The sequence below is a fragment of the Oncorhynchus mykiss genome, chromosome 7, assembly GCF_057628025.1.
Source record: "Oncorhynchus mykiss isolate SJ-2025 chromosome 7, ASM5762802v1, whole genome shotgun sequence".
Taxonomy (NCBI): Eukaryota; Metazoa; Chordata; class Actinopteri; order Salmoniformes; family Salmonidae; genus Oncorhynchus; species Oncorhynchus mykiss.
The window spans coordinates 8,823,870-8,839,140 of NC_143028.1; the positions used below are offsets into that span (position 1 = coordinate 8,823,870).

At 45.2% G+C, this 15,271-nt stretch overlaps 1 protein-coding gene across 8 annotated transcripts; it reads left to right on the forward strand.

Moving 5' to 3' along the window:
- The first annotated feature begins 1,472 nt into the window (after positions 1–1,472).
- On the forward strand, positions 1,473–15,195 carry LOC110527359 (uncharacterized). 8 transcript variants are annotated; one of them, XM_021608580.3, is made up of 12 exons: positions 1,528–1,780; positions 3,170–3,266; positions 7,730–7,807; positions 8,020–8,176; positions 8,312–8,444; positions 8,542–8,703; positions 8,956–9,024; positions 9,155–9,349; positions 9,491–10,892; positions 11,179–11,223; positions 13,868–14,487; positions 14,651–15,195. In XM_021608580.3, the coding sequence occupies exons 3-12, from the start codon at positions 7,759–7,761 to the stop codon at positions 14,789–14,791; spliced, it is 2,973 nt and encodes a 990-aa protein (XP_021464255.3). In that variant the 5' UTR covers positions 1,528–1,780; positions 3,170–3,266; positions 7,730–7,758; the 3' UTR covers positions 14,792–15,195. The 8 variants fall into 8 exon arrangements, with proteins under 8 accessions (XP_021464258.3, XP_090096319.1, XP_021464255.3 ...); XM_021608583.3 differs by lacking the exon at positions 8,956–9,024 and having other exon boundaries at positions 1,473–1,780; XM_036982669.2 differs by lacking the exon at positions 3,170–3,266.
- The last annotated feature ends 76 nt before the right edge of the window (positions 15,196–15,271 follow it).

Sequence of the window (15,271 nt, forward strand, 5' to 3'; positions counted from 1 at the left end):
TTCAAGGTGTGACTAGCAGTGTGTCATAACACTCCTGTTCTGTCTCAGAAGTAGATTGGGTAGGCTGAATGTCTGCTTCCTTCTCAAGGTAATGACTTTTTACTTTTTCCCTCTTACCAGCGCTAACTTAGCTGATAGCTACTTTATTGAGGGAAAATGTACATACTATGTCTGATGTGTGGTTGTCCCACCTAGCTGTCTTAAGATGAATGTAAGTCGCTCTGGATAAGAGCATCTGCTAAATGATTCAAATGTAAAAATGACAGTGGTATTCCCATTATAATGGATCAACAGAAGTTGCCATTCATTGTTCCACGCATGTGAAGAACACTGAGAAATGCACTGAACTCTGAGAGATGAATGTGAAAAGCTTTGAAATGGGAAGATACTGTACCTTGCAATACCTTCATTTGGAATTCACCCCATGTTCTTCATAAATATGAAAGAAAGAAGTGGGTCTCAGAAAGGATAGTTAATAATCGAACAGATGCTCGCCTCTCCCTTGCCACACCATTCCTCTGGAAACCATGACAGCGAGGTTAATGTTTACACAAGCCTTCTTTGTTGGGGAGCAACACACAAGACATTGGACATTTCTATCTCTGGTAGTCAATGTTTTCTGGGCTGAGGTGTGCAGGTTCCTCCTTTGCCTGTACAGGCAACATAAGGCCACACTCTTAGAGGTAGTGGAGGTAGTGGTGTCAGAAAGGTGAGCTGTCTGACGCCTAACCGTTGATTGGGTGGGTGGGACTGCCTGGGCTGCTTTTGTAAGGACCGGGGCTAATGTTTCACTCAGGTTACAGTGTACTTGAATTGGAGAAGTCAGAATAATGTTAGATAACACACAGGACACAGGATTGAACAGTGAAGTACACAGAGGGGTGAAAACATCAATGTTTGTAGGGTCTTGTCTTTCAAGCCTGTAGAAACCTGGTAAGCCCAGGAGGCTGTCAGGTAGACCCAGGAGGCTGTCAGGTAGACCCAGGAGGCTGTCAGGTAGACCCAACGCCTACAACGGGTCACTAATTACAACTTATGAGAAAAGTGACTTATTCACTCTAGTTTATTAACTCTTTATGAACACATACTGAGATACGTAACTGCATTCAGACATTCAAATACTTTTGAATGGGAGAACTTAGGAAACGTCTATAAATTTAGACATTTGCCGAAGAACCTAAAAGGTATGGAGGGGATAAATGATGCAGGACAACACAACACATTTGTTCTCTGTACACAGTTCATTTAAGACAGCTTTCCACTCCTGTCACTGATGAACACTACCCTTGCAGCGCCTCTCTCTCTCTCTCTCTCTCTCTCTCTCTCTCTCTCTCCACTCCACACTCTCTCCCTCTCTCTCCCTCTCTCTCCCTCTCTCTCTCTCAACTCTCTCTCTCTCTCTCTCTCTCTCTCTCTCTCTCCCTCTCTCTCTCTCCCTCTCTCTCCCTCTCTCTCTCTCTCTCTCTCTCTCCACTCCCTCTCTCCCTTTCTGTCCTATCACCTCTATCCCTCTCTCTCTCTCTCTCCACTCCCTCCACTCTCTCTCTCTCTCTCTCCACTCTCTCTCTCTCTCCACTCCCTCTTTCCCTTTCTGTCCTATCACCTCTCTCATATCACCTCTCCTTCTCTCGTTCCCTTCATTTGCAGATGGCGGTGTAGTGAGGTGGCTGAGGACCAGTATGTGTGTGAGTGCGTGGAAGGACACATCCTCCCCTTGGAGAGAAAGATAAATCAGAGAAAGAGAGAGAGGAAGAAGAAGCAGCTGCTCTCCAGTAACAGGGTAAGACAATTCCACCCGACTGAACTTGACTCTTACTGTAAATGAACTAGAAACCACCCACAAACAGTTGTATCTGTTGATAAAAATGATAATTGATAAGATAATTTGCAACATATGATCTTCCATGGTGTTGTACAGTATTTCAACTGTTTCTTGTTCCATAACCTTTGAACTTCTAACTACAGTGTGTTGAGCACGAGTTCTGCATTCCTAAATGGGATTAACTTATAAGAATCAAATCGTGTCTGATGACCTAAACAATAACAACTGTCATGATCTCTGGAGTTTTTTTCCAGGTAAAAGAGGACGTGCTAGGGTTTTGAAAACTCCAGATTCTGTGTGATTATTCCACTGCCAAAACAGAAGCCTACAGATAGGCTGTTTCTGTAAAAACAACACTATGAACTCATCCAGCAAGGATGATTGCCATTACAGTGTTCGTCTTTCCTAAGTTATCCTTCATTGTCATCTAATAAAACTGCCTTTGGTAAACAACACTGCTCTGTATATAAAGCATAATGCTGGTTGTGAACAGGACCAGAGTAATCACTGATCATTCACTGGACAATCAGATTTCATAACGGCTATTTGGTTAAAATACCTTTATTAAAGGGAGAGCACAAAATCATTGAGTTCCGGTTTATATGGCTTTAGTCTAGTACCCAGAGATAGATTATCGGGGGTTGCTCTCTACCTTAGTCCCTCCATTATCAACAGGTAATATTCCATGTGTTCACTGCACTGCTGTGATGTGTGGAGACTTGCTGAAAGTGTCAGGTCCCCTGGGCTTGTGTTGTTTGGCTCGCTGAGGAGTCCCTTGGCTCTCATTGTGCAGTGCTGTTACGTAGGACTTATCAGTCACACTTCCTTTTTAGAGGCTTTTTCCAGGGAGGGATCATGTTGGTACCTGCTTTCTATTTACTTCCATGGTAAGTAAGCAGCAGTGGGGGCTGCTGAGGGGAGGATGGCTCATAATAATGGCTGGAACGGAACGAATGGAATGGTATCCAACACATAGAAACCATGTGTTTGGTGTATTTGATACCATTCCACCCCTTCCACTCCAGCCATTACCACAATCTCGTCCTCCCCAGGTAAGGTGCTACCAGCCTCCTGAGGTAAGCAGGTCATAAAATGTTAAGATATTCTATACTTTGAACTTTTTAAATAATTTACATAAATGTATGTATTTCTTTGTTTATTGTTCTTAGGTCATTGAGGTGTATTTTCAACAGCCATTTCCAGTGAATAATTCACTCATTGCCTACAGCTGAAATCTATTTCTATTCAAATGTCCGGATTCATTTACACCCCGGAAACATTTAAACAGATAATGTTGTTGTATGCGTGGTGCTGTAAAAAGTAGATGGTTTCCTCTTATCTATACAGTAGCTCAGCTGTGGGGTTCCATTATAGCCTTGGGGGAACAACCGGCCATGCGGACGTCACTACAGGCACTCGAGGACCTGAGGTGTCGCAGCCGCAGGTGTGTGTGTGTGAGGTCTAAAAGGTTACACAAGTTCATCATCTCATTAAACAGTAATATACAGGCTTATCCTCGCCAGATCCACAGATAGACAGAGCCATGGATAGCCAGCCATCATATACAGTCTCTTGGCTTGATTTAGAATCTCAATAGACACCATGTTGACACTAAAAGTTACATCTGAGACATTGACACTTCTAGTTAGAATGCAAATTAGAATGTTTTAATCATGGAACGTTTGGTGCCAACAAGGAGGATAGTTAGCTGAACTCTATAGCTCTTAAAGGCTCTTCTACCACAGAGTGCATATGTAGTATACAGATGCCGTATCTTAATTTGAGACAGATAAAACAGAATGAATATAATCCTGCAGCAACAGGAAATGTGAATTGTTATGTGGATTATAATTAATGGACATGTTTTTTAGGGGTTGATACATTTATCATTAGGGCAAATCAGGTCTGACATTTTAAAGTGGAAATTACCATTCCTTCAACAACAGGATGATCAAATTAAGATACGGCATCTGTACTGTGCTGTTTGTAGCCAGCTGGATCAGGACTGGCCAGCCAGCTTCAGTGATATCCTGTAGCTGCAGGATAGGATTTCACCAGAGACAGTACCCCTGCTGTTCCCTATTGTTGGGTTTGTTCTCTGCAGATATCCATTCTGCTGGGCACCAGGGTTCAAGGTTCAAGGCCTGGTTGCTGTGTGTGGTTCAGTAGTTGAGTTGCTCAGTGAGCTGCACCGACCTTTAGTCTTCTACTCTGCTGGGAGATTATGCTCCAGTTGACAGCTAGTTGCAGAGCAGGGTTTCTATATTAGACTGGGTTGTTGTATTAGACTGGGTTGTTGTATTAGACTGGGTTGTTGTATTAGACTGGGTTGCTGTATTAGACAGGGTTGCTGTATTAGACAGGGTTGTTGTATTAGACTGGGTTGTTGTATTAGACTGGGTTGTTGTATTAGACTGGGTTGCTGTATTAGACTGGGTTGTTGTATTAGACTGGGTTGTTGTATTAGACAGGGTTGCTGTATTAGACTGGGTTGCTGTATTAGACTGGGTTGCTGTATTAGACAGGGTTGTTGTATTAGACAGGGTTGTTGTATTAGACAGGGTTGCTGTATTAGACTGGGTTGCTGTATTAGACTGGGTTGCTGTATTAGACTGGGTTGCTGTATTAGACAGGGTTGTTGTATTAGACAGGGTTGTTGTATTAGACTGGGTTGTTGTATTAGACAGGGTTGTTGTATTAGACGGGGTTGTTGTATTTAGACTGGGTTGTTGTATTAGACTGGGTTGCTGTATTAGACAGGGTTGTTGTATTAGACAGGGTTGTTGTATTAGACTGGGTTGTTGTATTAGACAGGGTTGCTGTATTAGACTGGGTTGTTGTATTAGACGGGGTTGTTGTATTTAGACTGGGTTGTTGTATTAGACTGGGTTGCTGTATTAGACGGGGTTGTTGTATTAGACGGGGTTGCTGTATTGGACTGGGTTGCTGTGTTAGACGGGGTTGCTGTATTGGACTCGGTTGCTGTATTAGACTGGGTTGCTGTATTAGACAGAGTTGCTTTATTAGACAGGGTTGCTGCTTGTGGTTTGGTGGCTGGGTTCAGTGCACTAACCCAGTCTTCTCCCTGAGTTCTCCCTGCTTGTATACACCTTGGAGAAAGATGGATTGGGGGAGTTTGGGCGTGTTTAGAACTCTGGTGAACCTCTGGTTTTTGTTGTCTTCTTTCAGACATTGTGTGAAGTAGCTGTGCGCGTGTATGTATGTATGTATGTATGTATGTATGTATGTATGTATGTATGTATGTATGTATGTATATGTGTGTGTGTGTGTGTGTGTGTGTGTGTGTGTGTGTGTGTGTGTGTGTAAGCATTATGAGTCTGGGAAAGGTTGAACTCAGGTCGTGTTTAATTTGTCTCCTTGTTATTTAATGTCACATCACGTCACCAGTGTACTGCTAGGCAACTCCTATTCAGGACCAGGCACAAAGTCAACACAGGAGCTGAAAGCCTCTTGTCTGGTCCGCTTGCTCTAATCAAACGCTCCATGATATCTGCTGAAAGAGAAACACTGTTGAAACTAATTGGAACTGCTGACACAATAATCACTGAACTGGCAAACTTGACTTGAGAAAATGTTACATCAAATGAATGAAAAGCACTTATTTATTAACTATGAATAGCTAGAACAATGACAATAGCAAAGCTAATATCTAACGCCTGACAAAAAGTAGACCATTTATCAGGTTTGTTAGGTTTCATAAACGTTGGCTGAGTTCTGAGGTGTTATCAACTCGTTCAAGGAAAAGAGTGTGTGAAACTATTTATTATCAATGAAGTAATTTACTGGTATGTCGGCTGGATAATCAAATGTGCTATTATTAATTATTAAATAAATACATGTTATTAAAATACGACAACTCCAAAATCTGTTGACAAACAATGTATTAATATATATACGTATATTTAATGGTTTTTAGTATTTTTGACAGTAGTGCAGGAAATGTAGAGGGAGACAGCTAGTAAGAGCATAGACAGAGGGGGCTGAGACAGGGCTCCAACCCACATCACCAGGGGTCATAGACAGAGGGGGCTGAGACAGGGCTCCAACCCACATCACCAGGGAGGTATAGACAGAGGGTGGCTGAGACAGGGCTCCAACCCACATCACCAGGGGTTATAGACAGAGGGTGCTGAGACAGGGCTCCAACCCACATCACCAGGGGTCATAGACAGAGGGGGCTGAGACAGGGCTCCAACCCACATCACCAGGGGTCATAGACAGAGGGGGCTGAGACAGGGCTCCAACCCACATCACCAGGGGTCATAGACAGAGGGGGCTGAGACAGGGCTCCAACCCACATCACCAGGGGTCATAGACAGAGGGGGCTGAGACAGGGCTCCAACCCACATCACCAGGGAGGTATAGACAGAGGGTGGCTGAGACAGGGCTCCAACCCACATCACCAGGGGTTATAGACAGAGGGTGGCTGAGACAGGGCTCCAACCCACATCACCAGGGGTTATAGACAGAGGGTGGCTGAGACAGGGCTCCAACCCACATCACCAGGGGTCATAGACAGAGGGGGCTGAGACAGGGCTCCAACCCACATCACCAGGGGTTATAGACAGAGGGGGCTGAGACAGGGCTCCAACCCACATCACCAGGGAGGTATAGACAGAGGGTGGCTGAGACAGGGCTCCAACCCACATCACCAGGGGTAATAGACAGAGGGTGCTGAGACAGGGCTCCAACCCACATCACCAGGGAGGTATAGACAGAGGGTGGCTGAGACAGGGCTCCAACCCACATCACCAGGGGTTATAGACAGAGGGTGCTGAGACAGGGCTCCAACCCACATCACCAGGGAGGTATAGACAGAGGGTGGCTGAGACAGGGCTCCAACCCACATCACCAGGGGTCATAGACAGAGGGGGCTGAGACAGGGCTCCAACCCACATCACCAGGGGTTATAGACAGAGGGGGCTGAGACAGGGCTCCAACCCACATCACCAGGGAGGTATAGACAGAGGGTGGCTGAGACAGGGCTCCAACCCACATCACCAGGGGTCATAGACAGAGGGGGCTGAGACAGGGCTCCAACCCACATCACCAGGGGTTATAGACAGAGGGTGCTGAGACAGGGCTCCAACCCACATCACCAGGGAGGTATAGACAGAGGGTGGCTGAGACAGGGCTCCAACCCACATCACCAGGGGTCATAGACAGAGGGGGCTGAGACAGGGCTCCAACTCACATCACCAGGGGTTATAGACAGAGGGGGCTGAGACAGGGCTCCAACCCACATCACCAGGTGGTATAGACAGAGAGTGGCTGAGACAGGGCTCCAACCCACATCACCAGGGGTCATAGACAGAGGGGGCTGAGACAGGGCTCCAACCCACATCACCAGGGGTTATAGACAGAGGGGGCTGAGACAGGGCTCCAACCCACATCACCAGGGGTGATAGACAGAGGGGGCTGAGACAGGGCTCCAACCCACATCACCAGGGGTTATAGACAGAGGGGGCTGAGACAGGGCTCCAACCCACATCACCAGGGGTTATAGACAGAGGGGGCTGAGACAGGGCTCCAACCCACATCACCAGGGGTTATAGACAGAGGGGGCTGAGACAGGGCTCCAACCCACATCACCAGGTGGTATAGACAGAGGATAGCTGAGACAGGGCTCCAACCCACATCACCAGGGGGGTATAGAGAGGTACATTTGGCAGGGTGTGCACAGTACCAATACTCAGGCAGTAAGTCTGAGGACAGTCCTGAAAGCACACTTTGTCCAGGGAGGGAGTGGTGTGATAGAGGTGAGCTGTAACCTGCAGTCTACTGGCTCCTGAATGGCTCACAGGAAGAGCCATTGTTCAAACACAACCCTCTGGCGTTGCTAAATACGATGTTGTTGAATGGTTTTTGTCTTGTCTCTCTTCCTAGGTAGGAGCAGCTAACTCCAGTCTGCTGTCATGGATACTAACGCTGGGGAAGTGGAGGACTCAGGAGAAGAGCTTACAGGTAGAACACCTGTCTACTTTCTTTTTAAATGATTGACATGCCTAAACCAATGTAAACAGACATACGTAGCTGGCAAATCATTCACTCCCAATGCACCATTCATATACAGTGCATTATGCAATGCAAACAGGAATGAACTTCACAGCAAAAGTCTCATGTCTGACTCTACAAACAAAACCAAATGTAGGACAGTAACTTCGTGGTGGTTTCAGGGAGGAAGACGTCTCGGTTCAAGCTGCTGAAGAGTCGTCTGTTTGGCCGTCTGAAGAGGAAGGAGACTGAAGGACTGATGAAGCAGAGCCAGTCCGCCAGTGATGTCACTGCTGATGTCATAGCTCCGAGGGACGACGACTCAGAGGATGACTGTTTGTAAGCATCTGACCTCTTTCACTCACTGGAAATAGTAGCATATCAGTTGATCAAGTTATCAAGTTTAAGTAGCATGTCCACTGGGAAATACTGCATGTATGTAGTAAACATATTTTTGACCTGTGTCACTTACAGGGGCAGTCCAAATACACTGGGGTCCAGAGCTCTGTCACATGACAGCATCTTCCTGGCTGCCCAATCACAGAGATCCTCTGAGCCGACGAGGGTTCTGTCTCAGAACGTACACGGCAGGATACAAGAACTGCAGGTGAATCCGTAGGTGGGAGGGTCCTTATAGTCTAATCTACTGTTATAATTGGTCCCGGAGTGTGCTCATCACACATGCACTGTTTCTGATTGGGCAGCTGAAACTGCGGCAGCAGAACATGTGTCTGGGCCCTCCCCCCTTGCTGATCCCTGGAAAGAGAATGGAAGATTCCGGAGCTACCTCTGACGATGATGGTTTGCCCCAGAGCCCTCCAGTGATCTTGGTCCATGATCGAACAGCACAGGGGCCTTCCTACAAGGTGAATGGGGCTGATCACATATACTGCACACACATAGATATGATTGATCTAACTTGTATTTATCCTGGATAGTCTCATTGAGATAACATCTACTTTTAGAGAACAAACCTTGCTGTAGTCAGTAGAGTCTGTTGGTAAACTTGCAAGCAAAACACAATGTAATCATCACCATTATCATCATCATTCCTCATTACTCTTCCACCACCTTGTGTGACTGACTGATTGACACCTCTTCCTCCATTCCATCCCCAGTTCCCTGACACTCACAGGCACCATAGCTCTCTGAGTTTAGCAGGGACAGGGAGTGAGGAGGAGGAGCAGGTGATGCAACTTCCTGTCTGCGTTACACCACATCCCACATTCACATACTGATCATCCTAACAACATTCACCGAAAACATGTTTGCTGGGTCCATTTCAGTTGTTAATGTGCTTTTCTACTTTCTCCTCAGTGCCTCTCCCAGCCCTCCTCCCGTCCTCTCTCCCCGAATCCTGCTTCCCCCTGTGATCCAGAGCCCTCCCCTGCAGTGGACTTTACCAGCCCAGCCCAGTACACTCCTAGCCTGGACAGCTCTGCCGCCCGTCACCGCATGTCTGTTAAACCCAGGAACCAGAGGGCCAGCGCCAAGGGAAGGAAAGGTCCCCTGGTAAGATTTCACTGTGTAGTGTAACATCAAAACACCACATAGTGGGTACTGGGCAGCATTTCAATCTCTAATGCCTTCATTACAGTGTAAATATAAGACCATGGTTTAACAGGCTGTTTTTCTTGTCTGTGTCATTACTAGAGAGCAAGCAGACTTGGCTCAGAGAGCATGAGTGACCTGGACCCAGACCAGCCCCTGTCTGAGAGGGAGGAAGAGCAGGATGGAACGGAGGACGAGGACAGAGAGGAAGAGGAGGAGAGGGAGAGACCGTTCTCTTCATCTCCAAAAGACTCTGAGGAGAAGCCCTGGCAGTCAGTACCCCCTGGTGGTCAGAAAGAGGTATTACAGAGACAAGAGTCCTCCGAGACAGAGGGACGCGTCACCACCAACCCTCTCTACCTCCAGGCTATGACCTCTCCTCTATCAGAACCCATGACCAAGACCTCCATCCTGGAGACCCCGAGCTTGTCCACTCCCCCTTCAGCAGCAGTGGAGGAGCCACAGAAGCCCCCGGAACCTATCCGGGTCAAACGCCCAAGAACTCTCATCCAGGATAATTCAGACCAGGGAAGTCGGCCTGGGTCTACATCTGAAAAGACCCTCTCCAGGCCTCTCAGTCATGTCTATGGATCAGATAATGTCACTTCCATCACAAATCAACTGCCCTCAAAAGAGAAGCCAGAGGAGAATATGACCCCAGCCACCTCTAACAAGGGAGACAGGTTGAGCAGAAACACACAGGGTGTGAGCCTAGCAGACACCAGCAGCTCTACACACCACTCTGCTCTACCTACCCCTGCCCCTCACATTATAAGACAAACACAGAGACCTGCTTCTGAGAGAGAGTCTGTCAGAGAGACTACAGCAGTCCCACTGTCGGGCGTTAATGAAGAAACCTCCAAATTGGACCTGGTGCAGAGGAGGAGAGGGCTACCTACTGGCCATGAAGACACACTGCCTAGAGCAAACAGTTTCTCCACCTCCTCCTTGAGACAACGTTCCAAGAGCGCCACTGGCAGAGCCCAAACAGGGACGAGAAACAAGGAGATGAATGCAGAAGGAAAAGTAGGGGAGGGTTTGGTGGCCAAGAACCCTCATCAGGAGTCTGTCAGAAGGCAAGAGGTAAAACCAGAGCAGGCCACATTTAAAGGTCTGAAGGAAAACCAACCACAACCCTCACGTCAGGAGAGAAACGTACAAACAGAGGTAGAAGTAGTGGAGGAGACAGGACTGAAGGGAGGAGAGAAAAGGGATGGGCAGAGTGAGGGAAATGAGGAGAAGGAGCAGGAGAGGAGGAGTGCTTTCGGAGTGAAGCTGCGCACCACTTCTCAGTCTCTGAAGTATCGCTTGGAAAGGGACCAACAATTCAGGGTTAAGTTTCATATTGTCTCAACAACTGCAGAACCAGTCAAAGGCGAAATTGGCACAAGTTCAAAGGTCAGGGGTGACTTGGCAAATAAGGCTTCGAGGAAGGGCCCGTCACAAGTGTCTGACTGTCCCCCCTCATACACCCCTGACAGAAACAGACTCAACGAGAACCAAGGTACGTGTGTCCTCTAGAACGTCGTCGATAGTTCAGCAGAGAAATTGAGCCTCGCGTTCAACGCTCTGAGTTGTTGCGGAAATTGACCCACTACACTGTTTACTTTCTGAATCTACGTCATATCGCTGAGTCTATATTGAATAACTATTAACTTGAACTATGCACTAACTAACTTTGCGCTAACAAGGTGTTCTAGCTCACACGGTTGCAGCTATGTCAGTCTACTCAGGGCCCTGTTTCAATAGCATGTACTCACCTCTAGGCACTGTCTTGGTTCTATCCTTAGATGATGATGATACTGACCTGGTAGTAGATGCCTTTTCAGACCCAGGTAACATATATCCACTGAACCACTGAACACTTCTCGAATAATCATACAATAGTAGTTACAGTATAATGAGCACTTCTGAATCAGTGGGCAATTTCCCCTCCAATCAAAACTGGATCCAGATCCGTATAATAATATGTGCCCTCTGTAATTATTGGGAAGTGAAGCATTTTTTCTTCCTCTGGCTCTATACTCCAAAAGTTTGGATTTGAAATTATACAATGACTATGAGGTTAAAGTGCAGACTGTCAGCTTTCATTTCAGGGTATTTTCATCCATTACAGGTGAACCGTTGAGAAATTACAGCACTTTTTGTGTTTAGTCCTCCCATTTTAGGTGAGCAAAAGTATTGGGACAAATTCACTTATATGTTTATTAAAAGTAGTCAAACGGATAGTATTTGGACCCATATTCCTAGCATTCCATGACTACATACATCTCGTGACTCTACAAATTTGCTGGATGCTTACATTTGCTGTTTGTTTTGGTTGTTTCAGATAATTTTGTGCCCAATAGAATTGAATGGTAAATAATGTATTGTGTCATTCTTGAGTCACTTTTATTGTAAATACGAATATAATAGGTTTCTAAGCACTTCTACATTAAAGTGGATGCTACCATGATTACTGATAATCCTGAATGAATTGTGAATAAGTAAGAAAGTTACAGATGCACAAATATCCTACCCCCAAGACATGCTAACCTCACACCATTACATTTTTTAGGGGGGGTAGGATATTTGTGCATCTGTAACTTTCTCACTCATCATTATTGATGATTCATTCAGCATTATCCATAGTCATGGTAGCATCCACATTCATGTAGAAGTGTTTAGAAACATATTCTATTCTTATTTTCAATAAAAGTGACTCCAAAATGACTCAACACATTTTTTAACATTCATTTCTATTGGGCACAAACTAATCTGAAACACAACCAAAAAAAGACAGAAAATGTACAAATGTGTAGTCACAAGCTTGATGTAGTCATTGAGTGCTATGAATATGGGACCAAATACTTAACTTTTTACTACTTTAATACATATAAGTGAATTTGTCCCAATACCTTTGCTTACCTAAAATGGAGGGACTATGTACAAAAACTGCTGTAATTGCGGGGACTATGTACAAAAACTTCTGCAATTGGGGGTACTATGTACAAAAACTTCTGTAATTGGGGGGACTATGTACAAAAACTTCTGCAATTGGGGGGACTATGTACAAAAACTTCTGTAATTGGGGGGACTATGTACAAAAACTTCTGTAATTGGGGGGACTATGTACAAAAACTGCTGTAATTGGGGGGACTATGTACAAAAACTTCTGTAATTGGGGGGACTATGTACAAAAACTGCTGTAATTGGGGGTACTATGTACAAAAACTGCTGTAATTGGGGGGACTATGTACAAAAACTGCTGTAATTGGGGGGACTATGTACAAAAACTGCTGTAATTGGGGGGACTATGTACAACAACTGCTGTAATTTCTAAACGGTTCACCCGATATGGATGAAAATGGATGAAAATACCCTCAAATTAAAGTCTGTACTTTAACCTCATAGTCATTGTTTGATTTAAAATCCAAGCTTTTGGAGTATAGAGCCAAAAGAAGAAAACATGCTTCACTGTCCAAATTATAATAAGATCTCTGTTTCACCTTGTAGTGGAAATTTCCTTTATTCCTTATTCCTATTCCTATTCCCAAATCATGAGAGCAAACCACACACAAGTCAGAGTTATCATTTTTTATTTTACTAGGCAAGTCAGTTAAGAACAAATTCTTATTTTCAATGACGGCCTAGGAACAGTGGGTTTACTGCCTGTTCAGGGGCAGAACGACAGATTTGTACCTTGTCAGCTCGGGGATTCGAACTTGCAACCTTACGTTTACTAGTCCAACGCTCTAACCACTGCCGCCCCAATTATATGAGCTCCATCACAACCCTGTGACTCTCAGATCAATTCAGTGTCTATAAATGAATTCTCTGAGAGTGCTTACACATTGCAACTGAGATCATTTATAGGAAAGACACACATAGCCAGACAGCATTGGCTATAAATTATCGTTCAGCTTTGTCTCCTAAACTATGTTCTTATCTCGCTCTTGGTACCACTCAGGACCAAAAACAAAACCTCATCCACTAGCATATATCAAATACACCCACTCCTGGACAAGATCACAGAGAGACAGTGACTGGCACACAGACATTGTGGAGCCACCTATCTGGTTCCCCATTTATCACACCATCCCTTCACATGATTTAGGAATAGTTTACAGACACATTCACAGATAAGACTAACCTTTCCCCTTTCTGGGGCCCAATGTAACTTAGCCCTAGCAGGAAAGGGATAACTGCAAACTGCAAACAGTATTATCCAAAAGAAGACATTCTAATGACAAATATCTCACATAAGCATGCAATAAAATGAACAAAACATCTTATTTAAAAATGTTACCTAAAGCATTCTGATTCTGCCACGACAACCTCAATCATAATATTGCCAATATCGACCAAACCAAATGAACCACAGAATAAATTAGGATGATCTGACTAAATAATGGATTCACAACTCCAGTCCTCAAACATCACAGTATCTTTTAAATAAAGTTCGATTTGATTTAAATAATGTCACCCATTGTTCCTCAGACAAAGGCCCATCCTCCAGACCTGCTCTGGGGCTCCCAAGAGGGGCTGAGACCCCTGGGTCTAATGGGTCAGCTGGATCGGAGCCTGTCTGGATGTCCATGGCCCGGGAAAAGACCAGGAGTCTCCAACAGCATCTCAGTCCAGAGACAGAGGCTGGGACAGGGGGGACAGGGGGGACAACAACGCCCCAGTACACCACATCACCACGGCCAGCTCCAACCCCAGCCCCACAGCCGAGATTACAACCAACAGCTCAGCCATCAACACAACCTCCATCACAATCACAGCCAAGCACAAAAACAGCCTCCCAAAAACAAACATCACCCCCAGTGGTACAACCCCCATCTCAACCAATACCAAGCGGTAGACCAATCCTACAGGAAATGCATCTGACAGCTAAACTCAAAACATTGCCTTCAGATCAGCCTAACACACAAACAGCATCACAACCCACACCACAAGGAACAGCTCAACAGCTGACACAACCGTCCTCCCAAACTCACACGCCAACCAGACCAACTCTACGAGGAGCGTCTGAGAGATCCTCCACGTCTCTGAAGAGAGCTGAGAAGATTTCTGTGGAGAAATGGACAGAAAGAGCGCTCCCGACTGGGACTATGGTAAATATTTGACTGTGCCCCCACTAGGGTCAGATGTTTTTCCTGGTCAGTTCACGTGGTGAGGAAAAACAACTGACTCAATCAGAGTAAGTCTTCATTTTGTAACTAAGATGTAATGTGGCCGGTTTAGTTAGTAATATGTCATCTCTGTATTTTATCTTAGGAGGAATCTAGCAATGGTCAAATTGAGATTCACATCTCAAAGCCTGAGATACCTTCATCATCGTCATACCGGGGTCAGCCAACCTGGATGGAACTTGCCAAGAGGAAATCTCTGGCCTGGAGTGACAAGACTATGGACTAAGAGAAATGCACGTGTGTGTGTGTGTGTGTGTGTGGGAGGTAAAGGGGTTCCTAAAGAGAGTAAGAAGAAGACTGAAATAAAATAATGATTTGTTGCTGACTGTGTTATTTGAACGTACTGGATTCAGAGTTTAAAACCCATTTCCCATTACTGTGCCTTACTCTTCTAACCATTAAAAAAAAACTACTTATATATCACTTATATTTTACTGCATATAACATCACTAAACCAAGAGGTCTGGACTTTTATGGCACAAGAGGGCATACCTTTGTCCTGTAACTTGTTGGTTGCTGGTTCAAACTCCGCTTCAGTTTTTTCACTGCTTTTGACATATCACTCCATGCTAGATCCCTTCGAACAACTGTCTCAAAGTGTTGTCTGGAATAAATAAACTGTCAATTGTATTCTGACTAGTTTGAATTGTGTTCGGTTCAATCAATCATCAATAAGCTATTATCAACCACAATGGGGCTGCCTCAT